Genomic DNA, 16,342 nt, shown 5'->3' on the forward strand with positions numbered 1-16,342 from the left:
AGAAGTTAATCACAAGGATAATCATTTACTCAGCCTATGCAATGCTCAGTCCTTGGAAGGATTTGGAAAACCAATTTATTGCTTATTGTACTGGCATTGGACCTAGTAGTGAATACTGGTACACAAGAGAGATCTCAATACATGCTAAAGCCTACAGAGAGTATCAATCTGAGTTTGTGTTCTTGGGACCTCCAAATTATGTAGGAGAAATTGCTTTACTTTTAGAGTAGTGTTTAGCTAGTTCACATAATTGGGAAGTAGAGATTAATAAGAAACATCCTTGATTAATTTATGGCCTGAAGTCTATCCCTCCAACCACCCAAGAATCCCCACAGCATTGCACAGCCACTTCCTGTCAGAGCCCCCACTGTGTTCCTTTAAGACCAGGTAGAAGGACAGACTTAATCTTCTGCCCTGATTGGCACTAAAATACCACACTAAGACAGTACAAATTCCTAAGCAGCTGAAAGTAATGTTCCACTAAGTTTTACTTTTCTTTCATAAGACTAGAAACCTTCCAACGACAAGAGGAAGTTTGAGTGTCATACACTTAGCTATAGTTTCCAACTAAGACTCCAGGAAACAGATGGGGTTACTTATAGAGGTCTTCCAGTCATCACTCTGGCCCTTCATTCATTCATTTAACATATATTTCTCAAGCACCTACTATGCACCAAACACTCTTCTAGGCACTGAAGATACAAAAAAGACAAAGTTCCTGCACCCTAGGAGCTTACGCTTAATTGGAACTGACCTGGATTTCAACAATCCCCAAATAAAGAGTTCAGCTTGGTCCTTGGGTATGGCAGACCAGTCTGCAGACAGGGAAATTCAGCATATTCACTGGGCTAATTCTGCATGTGTTTTCCCCAAGGGCAGAAACCTTGTGCTAGTGACTAACTCCATTCTCATGACTCTTTAAGCCATTTCTGTTCATTCTTTCTTTAACAAACTCAGAAATCCATTTGGTCACCCTCTACCATTTACCACTTACATAATTGAATATTTCGAGCAAACAAGTGCTTTACACTGCCTTTCTCCTGGCTAAGCCATTTGAGTCATTTTGCTCATTCCTCCTAGGTACTATTTCTGAAAACCCCTTTCTCTTTGTTGGCTCCTTTCGGTATATTTTCTAATTTCTTCACATCTCTCTGCAGGTATGGAGTTTAAAATTGAAAAAGCCAAGAACACATATTTGATTAGTGCTACATCAAATGATAGCAAAACCTTGTGGTTAAAGAAATGATTATTTGCAAGCTTCTGCCATATACAAACTAAAGGAAACTTTAAAACTGCCAAGCAAGGTTTTCTGGTGAAATCAGAAAGGGGGTGCTTCAGCACTTTGAAGAAAATGACAAATGGTTGTGTCAAGTGTGACATTTTATTTAACGTTTCTCTAAGTAAGAAATTAAGATTTGATTCATCTTCCCAATGGTCAGGGTTCTCTCAGCTCTAGACTTTTGTATATATTGGCTTTTTTGCCTGAAAATGCCGCACACTACTACCACCACCATTTTACCACTCCTACTTGTTCTCGTTACCTTTTTCAGGAAGCGAAATGCTAGGTTAGTTTTTTCTCACTATTCTGTGAGCACCTTTAGTGCATCCCATGAGAATACTTAGCCCTGAGCATTATACCCATCTATTTACTTGTTTGTATTCCCACTTGACTCTAAGCTTCTTGAGGGCAGGAACTGTATCAAATTCACTGCTGTACCACCAGAGCAAAGCCAAGGACTTAAGACAGATAGGTGACAATAAATGTTTGTTGAATGGATGAATGGAAATGCCTACATTGTGTTCATTAATTCCAGTCTTTAGTTGCCCCTACAGAAGAGCCTCTATCCACTATTCTGTTATCAGCTGTGTACACAAATAAGGGGGAGGCCACTGTATGGGGAGAGCCAGAGCACAGCGCTGTGTTTGTGATATCAAGGCATCAATTCTACACACACAGACTGAGCACAGACCACAGGCCAGACATTAGGCTGAGCAGTAAAGGTATTGTAACCCCTGCTCGCGATTTCCTCCCAAAGTTTCCTCACTCGATGATACTACCATTTATTGAGACCCTACTAGAAGCCTGGAACTGGGTCAAGCACTTTGCATGCATTATTTCATTTTGTCTTCACCCCAGACATAGCCATGTGAGTTCTTTGCTATTTAAGATTTGAGTCCCACCACTTCTTGTATTTTGCCTAAAGGTCAGAGATCAGGAGTTTCCTTATCGAAGAAACTTGGCCCGAGTCATTGTGAATGTGGAGGATGCTAATGATCACAGCCCTTATTTTACCAACCCACTGTACGAAGCGTCTGTGTTTGAATCTGCTGCTCTGGGATCAGCTGTTCTGCAAGTGACAGCTCTGGACAAAGACAAAGGAGAAAATGCAGAACTCATATATACCATAGAAGCAGGTGAGAGCTGTTGCACTGCACAAATTTCAGCATAATGCATGGCATTCGACCCTCAGTAGCATTTATCACCGTGTAAAATTCAGATCATTAACAATAGAATATCTCTAAATGAACTTTTTTGGCCAAGCCGCTGTCCTATTTGGGAGATGATGGTGGATAAAGTTCTTGACGTTTCAGTAATAGGTTTTCCATCATTAACAGCAAGGAAAGTTTCCTTTGTTGTGTTCGATCGTGGATTTTTCTGGGATAGAGAAGAGAAAATAAATACGCAATAAATTTACTGGCTTTTACCTGTAGGCCAACAAGCCAGGGCCTCAGACTAAAATAACCAAAGCCACCGATAATCTGAGGGCTACCAGGGTGTTCTGTGAACTGAATCTTAACAAGTCTTTGTTTACTAGGTGGTCTGTGGGCTTCAGAAATTCCTTCAACCTCACAGCACAAATTCACATCTTTGGAGGCAACCTGAGTAGCAGAGTAGATGGTAGATATGGATTCTGAACTGCTTGCTGAACCTGACAAATAAATACAGGTTCTTGTTTTGTTAAATTTTTAAAAAATTAGATGTTTTAAAATTAATTTTAACATCTATAAGGCAAGACCATAGTTTACTGACGGTTTGAAGACTGATAGCTAGAAAGCTTTTATGACGAGAGATGAATAGCTAAGCAAGAAAATAAACCTAAAAATGACAAATATCCTATCTCTGCCTGTGTTCTCTTCCGCATTCCATCTTTTTTGAATATTCAAGCCACTTATTTCCAAAATGTTCTGCAACATTATGTCTGTCGTGAATAATGCCAAATGCAATCTCCTTTCATGCCAGGGATGGAAAGGCTTCTCTCCCTTCATTTAAATGTAGAGCATTTTTGAGAGGAGTTGAATTAAAATATGAATGCTAGGATTACAGTTTTGGACTAGAAATTTTAGAAAAGAAAAGCCAACAACCTTCTAAAAAAAAGTTATTGCATTAAATGATAACTTAAAACTATTTCTTGTATTAGGCACTCACATTTTACATGGGTCTGTGCTAAGCTCTATTTAAAAAAAGAAAAAGAAGAAAAAGAAAAGATAAGAATTCATAATAGCAAAGTTTCCAGAGAGAATTTACCTATTTTTTTCTAGGTTTCCATGGAATTTCCTTTCAATCTAAAGCCTGACCAGTGTTTTCTTAGAAATGCTATTTTACATCTTTTATTTATCACAGGACATTTTTATTACTTAATTACATAATCTTTGTTCTTTGGGTTCCTCAAATAATATAAGGAAACTTTTCTAAAACATGAATATTTCAATCACATCCCAGAAAATGTCACCTAAACCAACAACTCTTTTTATTCTTTCTATTGTTTTTTCCAATATTGTATGTTTTACTTTTCCCCATATTCCTTCATGCATATACATTGCTTCATGTCACTGTAATTATTTAGATATAGGGTTTTATTTCTACTTTTCTTACCGTGTTCTAAACATTTGCTGTATGTCTCTACCTGCTTTTTATATTTGTCATTAAGCCTGCTACTTATACTCCTTTGAGATAGCCAGATAATGTTTCAGTCAGTTTGGAGTTTCTTAAGGAGTAATTTAACTTACCATCCAACCAAAAAGACTGCTCTGCTTATCTTTTGACCTCTACAGACTACAGCATGGTGCCCAGTCATTTCTTTAACTGACTACAAGACAGAACAGTTATTTCCTTAAAACACCTTTTATATAGAAAACACGAACTTCCAGAAAACCATGGGAACAACTGATATCTCAAAAAAAAAAAAAAAAATGACCTTTGATTGTATGTAAGAAACTAGTGAGGATTACAGTGTTCACAATAAATCTGAAATGGCCAGTGAGCCTCTTCACAGACAAACCCACACTGGGCTGCACTGGTTTCTTCCCAGTCGAGGGTGGGAGCAGGTTTCTTCCCAGACGAGAGTAGGAGAGGCAGATCCCAGATGCTTCAGCACTTTGAAGCAAATGACAAATGGTTGTGTAAAGTATTATGTTTTATTTAACTTTTCTCACACACATCAGATAAGCAAGATTTCACTCTGTTTATTGGTGGGCTATAAATTTCCTGTCTCCTGCCTGTCCTCTAAAGTGACTACGGAAGCTTTTTATTTTGGCCTGAAGGACTGAGGCAGAATTTGAGTGCAGAGCTTCAGGTCTTATATCTACTTTGAGTTTTGTGTTTGGTGTCAGTGGTGAGTCTGAGGCAGGATTGTACAAGAGAGACTGGGACTGAGTTGAGTTCGGGTGGGGGCATATGGATCCCAAGATGCATATGAACAGAGAGTTTAAAATATATTTTTAGATTTAACTCTCCTCTCAATCATTCAACAAATATTGAGCAACTTCTTTATAGCAGATGCTGTGTTGTGTACTGGATAAGGAATGGTAAGAAAAGCACAGCTTTTATTCAATTGCCAAAAATCTACAGAGACCATAGATTCCAAAAAGCAAACAGAGGTCAGTTTTTCAGGATTCAAGTGTAGCAGGAAAGAATAAGCAGAAAGTGGAGTCCAAGAGAATGGGTCAATGTGTCAAAGAAGGAAAGAGGAGGAGGGCCCACTTTGGACCTGATGGATCAGCACACCATTCTGGAAGGGTGTCGCAAGCAGATCAGCAGCCATGGGATAGCAGGGTTATGAATTTCTACTTGAGGCCAAGCACAGCGGCTCATGCCGGTAATCCCAGCATTTTGGGAGGCCAAGGTGGGTGGATCGCTCGAGGTCAGAAGTTTGAGACCAGCCTGGCCAACGTAGCGAAACCCCATCTCTACAAACACAAAAATTAGCCAGGTGTAGTGGTGCATGCCTGCAGTCCCAGCTACTGTGGAGGCTGAGGCAGGAGAATCACTTAAACCCAGGAGACAGAGGTTGCAATGAGCCAAGATTGCACCACTGCACTCCAACCTAGATGGCAGAATGAGACTCCATCTCAAAAAAAAAAAAAAAAAAAAAAAAACAACAAAAAAACCCATAAAATTATATTTGAGGTCAAAAGCTGGCTCCCCATCATCCCCACCGTAGCATGTCTTGCTGGGTATGAAGAAATCTGCCGGGTGTGGAGTAAGGGAGGACTTACCTAGAAACTCTGCAATGGGGCGCCATGATCAGTGAACACTGAGATCCCTGGCTCCAGTAGCATTCATCAGTCAAGGTTACATGTTGGTGCCATCACTGGAAGGTGACCATTGCTTAGTTGAGGTGATTTCCCCTACAAAGGTCTGTGAATCACCTGTTGGATTCACACTCAATTCTATGACACTTCATTGCAAGCTTGAAAGTTTACTTATAAGATCATTGAACTTTTTATTGTTGTCATCATAAAATGGCCATGTTTAGGTTGCAAAGTAATAAATCATGTTGACATCAATGACAACATTGTTTAATATTCACATTTGGGGGGCTGGAATCAAAATGACCTCTTTATTAGATATACTTTGTCTTTCAAAATAAGCAAGTATCTTCTTGAAATAGATGTTACATGAACATGACCATTTTGTGTTCAGACATGGAAAACTTTACATAATTAGCATGTAGGAAGAAGTATGTAGACACACCTTACAACTGCCCTGAAAATCCTGGTCCCTATTTTAATGATTCCAACATTTAAATTACATGCCTATCATACTACAATATTCAAAAAGAAAGAAAGGTCCAGATAGAGTTGAATAACCAAGATCTTTAAATTTTGATTGGAAAGAATCTCAGCACAGAAATATGTGTGTTCTTTGAGAAGTATGAGAAAGCTTGATAAGAAAAGCAAAAACAACTTGATGAAGGATACAACTTTGCGCTACCCACCGCCTTTCAGCTCTGTCGCCACCTACCTTCTTTACATACTCCACATTGTGTCTTCCTCATTCTTTATTCCTGTTATTTCTCTCATTCTCAACAATCCCAGATTTCAAACCACCACAGGTTTCTGAAGCAGAACTCTTAAACTGCTACAGTGTCATGGCCATAGCCCTTCCCCTGCCAGCTATGTCAAAGTGGGGTGCCCATGTTTCAGTTTCACAAGGATTATGTCTCAGGTTCTTGTTTGCAGTGCTGGTTCAGATTCTTAACAGTTTCTTGGTGCACTAGAAACATCTCAAATGCTTGGTGAATAGAATGGTTACAGATTGAGCAACTGCCCTGTAACTTTGTATGTTTACTTTTATGTCTAGGTGTGTGCATGTGTGCATTCAGAGGCATGGGAGAGGGGTAGAGCATGAGTGGAGAATAGAAGAGGAGTCACGAAAATTCCTCACACTTACAAGGCAAATGATGACCTGCCAAGAATTCTCCATGCCTGACTGAACAAACCCCTTCACCAAAGTAGTGTTTTGGATAAAGTCATTTTTGATAGGGTGAAATAATACGAATTCCATGTAGTGAAGTTTGCTTTTGAGATAATCTGAAAACAACTGACTACTTTATAATGCTCTGAAACTATTCCCACAACCCTCTTTTCTTTAAACCTAGAACAGAAAATATGACACTGCTGCCTAAACCAGTGGCATTCATATGTGGGCTTCCCAATCTATCTGTCTTCTCACAAGGCTGGAAATAAGGAAGTCCTGCACATTCTTAGCAGAAAAGATCTCTCCTTCAGGCTCTCTTATTTACCAACTTGAATGACACAAGACTGTGTTATTGTCATTGTTGTTTTTAACCTGGATCTAGAAGCTACTGATCTGAAATTTACCATATTACTGGGAAGCTCATTTTTGTTGCTTTTCAGTACCCCTGAAAGAGAGGCCTCTCATTTCAGAATGACACAAATGAGTACTATAATTGCTTTCTACTTGCCACATTGCAGTAAAGTACCTGTAGATAAAAAGCCAATCAAAAAGATTTCAGTGACCCAAATGTAACTCATTTCACCATTGATTTCTGTATTTTAGGGAACACTGGGAACACGTTTAAGATCGAACCGGTCCTAGGCATCATCACCATTTGCAAAGAACCAGACATGACGACGATGGGTCAGTTTGTCCTATCCATCAAAGTCACAGATCAGGGATCCCCGCCAATGTCTGCCACTGCAATTGTGCGCATTTCTGTCACCATGTCTGACAATTCTCACCCCAAGTTCATTCACAAAGACTACCAAGCAGAAGTAAATGAAAATGTTGACATTGGAACATCAGTCATTCTAATCTCTGCCATCAGTCAATCTACCCTCATTTATGAAGTCAAAGATGGAGACATTAATGGGATCTTTACCATAAATCCATATTCTGGAGTCATCACCACTCGGAAAGTCCTGGATTATGAGCGCACATCCTCTTATCAGCTCATCATTCAGGCCACCAATATGGCAGGAATGGCTTCCAATGCTACAGTCAATATTCAGATTGTTGATGAAAATGATAATGCCCCAGTTTTTCTCTTTTCTCAGTACTCAGGCAGCCTAAGTGAGGCTGCCCCAATTAACAGCATTGTCAGGAGCTTGGATAACAGCCCACTGGTGATTCGAGCCACAGATGCTGACAGCAACCGGAATGCTCTGCTTGTGTATCAGATTGTGGAGTCGACAGCCAAAAAGTTTTTCACGGTGGACTCCAGTACAGGTGCAATTAGAACAATTGCCAACCTGGACCATGAAACCATTGCCCATTTCCATTTTCATGTGCATGTGAGAGACAGTGGTAGCCCCCAACTGACTGCAGAGAGTCCCGTTGAAGTCAACATTGAGGTGACAGATGTGAATGATAACCCACCTGTTTTTACTCAGGCTGTGTTTGAGACTGTCTTACTTCTACCTACGTATGTCGGAGTGGAGGTTCTGAAAGTTAGTGCCACAGATCCTGACTCTGAGGTACCCCCTGAACTGACATATAGCCTAATGGAAGGCAGCTTGGATCATTTTTTAATTGACTCAAACAGTGGAGTACTTACCATAAAAAACAACAACCTCTCCAAGGATCACTACATGCTGATAGTTAAGGTATCTGATGGAAAGTTCTACAGTACCTCCATGGTCACCATCATGGTTAAAGAAGCCATGGACAGTGGCCTCCACTTTACACAAAGCTTCTATTCCACCTCAATCTCAGAGAACAACACTAACATAACCAAAGTTGCTATTGTCAATGCAGTTGGAAACCGCCTTAATGAGCCCTTAAAATACAGCATCTTAAACCCAGGAAATAAGTTCAAGATAAAATCTACCTCAGGGGTCATTCAGACGACTGGAGTCCCCTTTGACCGTGAAGAACAAGAGTTATATGAGCTGGTGGTAGAAGCCAGCCGTGAGCTGGACTATCTGCGTGTGGCCAGAGTGGTGGTCAGGGTTAACATTGAAGACATAAATGACAATTCTCCAGTCTTTGTGGGCCTCCCATACTATGCTGCTGTTCAAGTGGATGCAGAACCTGGAACTCTGATTTATCAGGTGACAGCCATTGACAAAGATAAAGGTCCAAATGGAGAAGTGACGTATGTCCTACAGGATGACTATGGCCACTTTGAAATTAACCCTAATTCAGGGAATGTTATTTTAAAGGAAGCATTCAACTCTGACTTGTCCAACATTGAGTATGGAGTCACCATCCTGGCCAAGGATGGTGGAAAACCCTCTTTGTCTACGTCTGTGGAGCTTCCCATCACTATTGTCAACAAAGCAATGCCTGTGTTTGATAAACCCTTTTATACAGCATCTGTCAATGAAGACATCAGAATGAACACACCCATCCTAAGCATCAATGCCACCAGTCCAGAGGGCCAAGGCATCATATATATCATTATCGATGGGGACCCTTTTAAACAGTTTAACGTTGACTTTGACACTGGGGTCCTGAAAGTTGTTAGCCCTTTGGATTATGAAGTTACATCTGCTTACAAGCTGACAATAAGAGCCAGCGATGCCCTCACTGGTGCTAGGGCTGAAGTCACTGTTGACTTGCTAGTTAATGATGTAAATGACAATCCCCCTATTTTTGATCAGCCCACATACAATACAACACTATCAGAAGCATCTCTTATTGGGACACCTGTTTTACAAGTTGTCTCTATTGATGCAGACTCAGAAAACAATAAAATGGTACATTATCAGATTGTCCAGGATACCTACAATAGCACAGATTATTTTCACATAGATAGCTCAAGTGGCTTAATCCTGACAGCACGGATGCTGGACCATGAGTTAGTACAACACTGCACTTTGAAAGTCAGATCAACAGATAGTGGCTTCCCATCACTGAGCAGTGAGGTTCTGGTTCATATCTACATCTCTGATGTAAATGACAACCCTCCAGTTTTTAATCAGCTCATTTATGAGTCATATGTGAGTGAATTAGCCCCTCGGGGCCATTTTGTAACCTGTGTACAAGCCTCTGATGCAGACAGCTCTGATTTTGACCGGTTGGAATATAGCATTTTATCTGGGAACGACCGGACGAGCTTTCTGATGGACAGCAAGAGTGGAGTTATCACATTGTCCAACCACCGGAAGCAGCGGATGGAGCCTCTGTACAGTCTCAATGTGTCTGTCTCTGATGGGTTGTTCACCAGTACTGCACAGGTGCACATTAGGGTACTTGGGGCTAACTTGTACAGCCCTGCCTTTTCACAAAGCACATACGTAGCTGAGGTGAGAGAGAACGCGGCTGCAGGAACAAAGGTAATTCATGTTCGAGCCACAGATGGTGATCCAGGGACTTACGGGCAGATCAGCTATGCCATCATCAATGACTTTGCCAAGGATCGATTCCTCATAGACAGCAATGGGCAGGTCATCACCACAGAAAGGCTAGACCGGGAAAACCCTCTAGAAGGAGATGTTAGTATTTTTGTGAGGGCCCTTGATGGTGGAGGGAGAACAACTTTCTGCACTGTGAGAGTGATTGTTGTGGATGAAAATGACAATGCTCCCCAGTTCATGACAGTGGAATATAGAGCCAGTGTCAGGGCAGATGTTGGAAGGGGCCACTTGGTCACTCAAGTTCAAGCCATAGATCCCGATGATGGAGCAAATTCAAGGATTACTTATTCCCTCTATAGCGAGGCCTCTGTTTCAGTGGCTGACCTCCTGGAAATCGATCCTGACAATGGCTGGATGGTCACAAAGGGTAATTTTAACCAGCTGAAAAATACAGTGCTTTCGTTCTTTGTCAAAGCAGTAGATGGGGGCATCCCAGTAAAGCACTCCCTCATTCCTGTCTATATCCACGTCTTGCCCCCTGAAACATTCTTGCCATCATTCACCCAGTCTCAGTATTCCTTTACCATTGCAGAAGATACAGCCATTGGGAGTACAGTGGACACCCTGAGGATTTTACCCAGTCAGAATGTCCGATTCAGCACAGTTAATGGGGAACGGCCAGAAAATAACAAAGGGGGTGTATTCGTCATAGAACAGGAAACAGGCACCATTAAACTTGACAAACGCCTTGACCATGAAACCAGCCCAGCTTTCCACTTTAAAGTAGCAGCCACTATACCCCTGGACAAAGTAGACATTGTGTTTGCTGTGGATGTAGATATCAAGGTATTGGATTTGAATGACAACAAGCCAGTCTTTGAAACTTCAAGCTACGACACCATTATAATGGAAGGGATGCCTGTTGGCACCAAACTCACACAAGTGAGAGCTATTGATATGGACTGGGGCGCCAATGGACAAGTCACTTACTCCCTCCACTCGGATTCCCAGCCCGAAAAGGTAATGGAAGCATTCAATATTGACAGCAACACAGGCTGGATCAGTACCTTGAAGGACCTAGATCATGAGACAGACCCCACATTCACCTTCTCTGTGGTGGCCTCTGACCTTGGAGAGGCATTCTCTCTCTCCTCCACGGCCTTGGTATCTGTCAGAGTGACAGATATAAATGATAATGCACCAGTCTTTGCGCAGGAAGTGTACCGAGGGAATGTGAAGGAGAGCGACCCACCAGGCGAGGTGGTAGCCGTCCTCAGCACCTGGGACAGAGATACGTCCGACATTAATCGCCAAGTGAGCTACCATATTACAGGTGAGTAAACACCCCTAGTTTTCATTATGTGCTCTGCTTTATAAAGAAAGATGGAAGATGGCAGGGGGAATAGTACAGAGAGAAGGAAGATGGGATAAGGAGTCGAGTGTAATGAAGCCTCTCTGGAGCTGAGTAAAGGATCTCTGAGAAGACTGCGTTTTTTGCTTGTTGGCTGTTGCTAACTCAGCCTTAGTTTGGAGTTCACAGGTTTGTCGTAAACGTGTTACCCACATTGGTAACTAGTCTTTGTGTCACCTCTTCCTATTTAAAAAGGAGTCCAGCCAAATATCTCAGTTGAAGGAATGAAAATAACAACTTTCTGGTGGAGAGGTTCTGCTTTTAAGCATGTTCCTTTTTTCTACCTTTTGCAATACTGAGCAAAACAAATAGCTTGATCACAGTAGGCTTCACATGCACACTTCTCCTGGCCATAGCAACACATGTGCACCCACGTACACACATTAGATGGCATGGTTTGATCCTTCCCTGAGAAATCCTATATTATAACTACAAATCAAGGGGTATTTCTTCTGACAACCAAATTTTTTTGGATTTCTTTTCTGTCTTTCAGACTAGCAAGTAGCAATTCAAGGGGAAAGCCAAGATAGACAAAGTCAGTCATTAAGAAGGCACAGAAAATGTCACTGTTGCCCTGAGAGGCTAAGGATTTCATCTCAGAGTAGTTTCCCAGGGGGCAGCTGACCTTTAGCTGAAAGAGGAGAGGGTTGGCAGTGTGGGAACATTCTTCCTAAAAACTATTTGGGGGGTGGGTTAAAGCTAATATTTTGATGTTGTCACATTCAAAGGCAGAACATAAAGTGCCAAAAGATTGTAAAGAATCATCAATACTTGTAGTCAGGTGTCTTCCCTTTAGAAAAACTACATCATTCAGAGTGAAAAATGAATTAATTAGAATGCCCTTAGGACATAGAATCTGCTTAAGTAAGTTAGTAGGAAAGTTAATTAATCACTGCAGAGTAAGATCCACAGTAGAGCAAACGTGTCAATGCTTGGGGTTGCCACACTTTTCAGCATGATTCTCTTCCTTTTTCTTTATGGGACAGTTCTCTTGGTGATGTCTTCCCCTTGAAACACTATGCATTTTATGATTTATCTGAGACTTTCTGTTCTCATTAAAATATGTATTTCTGCAGTTAAAACATGAAAGATAGTGAAGAAAGAGGTGAGTGAAGCATCACTTTAATTCATTTGCATTTATTTTCAGGAAAAAAAAAGCTGCTTAGGCATTCTGAAGGGTCCTTTTCTATTTGGAAAAACTGTAAAATACTCAGCCTTAATTATTTATAGATAGCCTCTGAATTGTCAATGGATGATTTAAAGGGACTATCCCATTGACTTTAGCAAAGTAATGAGTACAGAGTAGCTTAAAGCTACTGTTACTATTAGCAGTGCCAACCACCAACTGATTTTAATTAGATTTAACTTTTGCTCTTGATGTAACACAACTTGGCTGTGCTGCCTCCGATTAACAAAGGACCATTAATCATTTTATGTAACAAAAGAACAGTGTGGGCCTGCACTGAAAGCATTTAATAGAGAGGTTAAATTTGTGTGCGTTGAAATAATATTCAACTAAAGCATAATTGAATCCTGGCCAGTGGTGGAGGAAAGTGATATCCCAGGGAGGACCCTGAAGCTCCCTCGAGCAGGGTTGCTCAGCCACACTGCTATTGACATTTGGGGCCAGATAATTCTTTGCTGAGGGAGGCTGTCCTTTGCACTGTATGATGTTCGGCAGCATCCCTGGCCTCTACCCACTAAATGCCAGTAGCACATACCACCACCATCACTTCCCTCCCACCAAAGTGACAAGCGAAAATGTCTCCAGACGTTGACAAATAGCCCCACAAAGGGGACGGGCACAGTCGTCCCCAGTTGCGAACCACTGCCCCAGAGGAATATGCAGCTCTTGCCTTTTCTACACTGGCTGATTTGGTTTCATTGTATTCCACTGTGACTTGCCCCCACTCCCAGTGCTGAGGCCCTCAGACTAAGCAGCCCCTTGCCTTATAAGCAAGAATGTGGTCTGGCACTCAGAATCCCACTCCGTCTCTTCAGTAGGACCCTGATATTTGCCCACTGCTTTGTAAAGATTCATTGTAAGTAGGGGATATGGCTCCACGTTTTCAACGAAGTAGTAGTCAGGATGCAGTATACTTTCCTTATTTGTTTATTTTCAGTCTTTCCCTCCAGAATGTGATCTCCGCCGTGACAGCAAATATTTTTGCTGGTTTTGTCCACTGACATAGCACTGCTGCCTAGAACAATGCCTGGCCCAGAGTATATGATAAATACTTGAATGTCCAAATAAATGAAATAGTGATGATCAAACCTGACTCCTGACTTATTGCCAGCGGTCTTGCCCAGTCTTTCTCCGTGTCTGAAATGACATTTTTCCCCATTATGTCAAGGTTGTGATCTTCTTCCTTCCTCCTCCTGTCTTGTTCCCCAAGCTGCTTTTGCCCCCATGTAGCTTAATGATGTGGAAAAGTCATATTGCTGGGACCGCTGTCAGTGCTTCAGCATCTTAAAAAGCTGTTCCACTTCATCTGTTTTCTTTTCTTCCATGTTCCCCAGCTTCACTCTGATACATTTGGTCTAATTGCAATGCTTATCTTTGAACTGCTTTTTAAATGACCCCTCATTAGGGCTATTTAACACTAATGGGACTTCCTCTGTGGTGAAAACTTTTCTCCCCCAAACTCCAGTTCTTATGAGAAGAGCACAGCTGTATGATAAAGCCTTCATTAAAAGATTCCTTAATAGAACTAACTGCCTTTCTTGACTGCATAATCAACGGCTAATGAAATTGTCTTGGTAACAAGAGCTAGAGTGTATTACATCCTCTCTTGAGACTAAGTGGAAAGACAATTGTGTCAGCCTGAGAAGACGATTGATTGTTCACAGTTTGAATTTGATTGTTCTTAAGGGGAACTAAACAAGAGATCATCTCCAGCTTCTCTAAGTGGATTTTATTATCTTGGAAAGTTACTGTTTTGCTTTTCACAGAAGCCAAGCATGTAAATATCATGCTTTGCTGCCCCAGAATCAAAGGGAGTTTCAGTGTCTTTTTAGTATCCTAAATGATACAGTTTGAGGAGTACCTGGATGACCCCACATGCACCTCTCAAGGTAGGTGTAGATTAAGACATTTCATTGCACATCTTCAAAAGCTCTTCTGCTTTTTTAACTGCAGGAGGAAACCCTCGAGGAAGGTTTGCTCTGGGCCTGGTGCAAAGTGAGTGGAAGGTCTATGTGAAGAGGCCTCTAGACAGAGAAGAACAGGCCATTTACTTTCTCAATATCACTGCCACTGATGGGCTTTTTGTCACACAGGCCATGGTGGAAGTGAGCGTCAGTGATGTGAATGACAATAGCCCAGTGTGTGAGCAGGTGAGATTTGGGAATAGGGCTCTGCTTTTACTATGCTTCTCCAAAATCAAATCAAAGCCCATTTCACTTTGCTTCTTAAGGCCAGGAAAACTTCTGCTCTTATCTGCAATTGGGTGTAAGAGGGTAGGAGGTGACGTTTAGGAAGAAATATTGAAAACATGAAAAGAGTATAGGTAGTAAGATCAGATATCTAATTTTGTACCCTGCCCCCACCAAAAAAAAAAAAATGTCTTAAATAATTTTTTGAGTAAGTCATAAAGGACTTTAGTACTTATTCTGTTTAAATCACTGATATGATAATAGAGAAATGGACCACTCTACAGGATGTTAACTTGTTTATATAAGTTTACACATTTGGTTAGTGGTAATGTTGGTGCTGAACACTGGTCTCCAGGCTCCTTGTGAAGTGGCCTTTTTACTACTATATAAAACATAATGCCAGTGGAAGATGCAAGTACTAGATATTATGTTTTCTCATACCGAAATTAAATCACTATTTATTCTTTTCTATCGTGTAGACTGAGAGACAATATTGGTGTCCTGTAGATTAGAAAAGTATTGCAAATAGATTTAGTCTCTCATACTAATGCCAAATGCTGGTAGTGGCTCTTTAAAGAGTTGAAGAGAATTCCTAGGACTCATTGGGGCTCAAGAGAAAAACAGACAACCATGGTCAATGTGTGGTGTGTGTTATGGTTCCACAAGAGTGGGGATGTTCTTCTGTTTCCTTTGCCATGGTACTCTTAGTGTCTAGAATGGTACCTAATGCATAGTAGATGCTCAATAAATATTTGTTAAATGAATAAGCACGGGAGTGGTAGAGTAGCAGATATATGATGTTTATATAATATAATATATTGTATTATGCTTCTGTAGTGAAGGAAAAAATAACAAAAGCTAAATTATATCAATGAATTTTTAAAGAAATCCTATATAATGCTAAATATGGCAATTGCCCCCACAAATACTAATGATTTTTATTACCTTTCTTCACCTCTGTCCAGGTTGCATATACAGCATTACTTCCTGAAGACATTCCATCAAATAAAATCATCCTGAAAGTCAGTGCAAAGGATGCTGATATTGGATCCAATGGAGATATACGATACTCACTCTATGGATCTGGAAACAGTGAATTTTTTCTAGATCCAGAAAGTGGTAAGCTGAAATTTATTCTCTGGGTAAATGTCATTGTTAATCCATGAGAGAAGTTAAACTTATGTGGTCTCATCACTAGTAAATAGTTAGTAGTATACTTGCTCTTATAGGGATGGAGGGAAAATTTCCCTTCCATCCTTTCTGAATATTTGCTGAAATGAACTGACCACAGACAGACAGATTGACAGGAGAAAAGGCATATAGATTTACTTATGTGAACATGGGTACCACAGCCCCAAAAATAAGAGACTCAAAGAAGGGCCGGATGGTTAAGGCTAGGGGAGAGGCAAGTTGGGGAACTGTAGGCAATTTTAGAGGAGTAGTCAATGAGTTTTAGGGGAAGTGAATAACCTGGAGGGCATCCATTATTTTGTAAATAATTCTCCTAGGAAA

General features: G+C 40.9%; 1 protein-coding gene across 8 annotated transcripts in view; it reads left to right on the forward strand.

The window, feature by feature from the left end:
• Positions 1-16,342, forward strand: part of LOC105484363 (FAT atypical cadherin 3) — a 695,427-nt gene that overhangs the window by 587,146 nt on the left and 91,939 nt on the right. For all 8 annotated transcript variants that reach the window (XM_071075445.1, XM_011745893.3, XM_011745895.3 and 5 more), the window contains 4 exons: positions 2,205-2,415; positions 7,304-11,377; positions 14,595-14,791; positions 15,796-15,949. In XM_071075445.1, the coding sequence (XP_070931546.1) occupies positions 2,205-2,415; positions 7,304-11,377; positions 14,595-14,791; positions 15,796-15,949 (4,636 nt within the window). The remainder of the gene's footprint in view (positions 1-2,204; positions 2,416-7,303; positions 11,378-14,594; positions 14,792-15,795; positions 15,950-16,342) is intronic.

The sequence above is a fragment of the Macaca nemestrina genome, chromosome 12 (assembly GCF_043159975.1).
Source record: "Macaca nemestrina isolate mMacNem1 chromosome 12, mMacNem.hap1, whole genome shotgun sequence".
Lineage (NCBI taxonomy): Eukaryota > Metazoa > Chordata > Mammalia > Primates > Cercopithecidae > Macaca > Macaca nemestrina.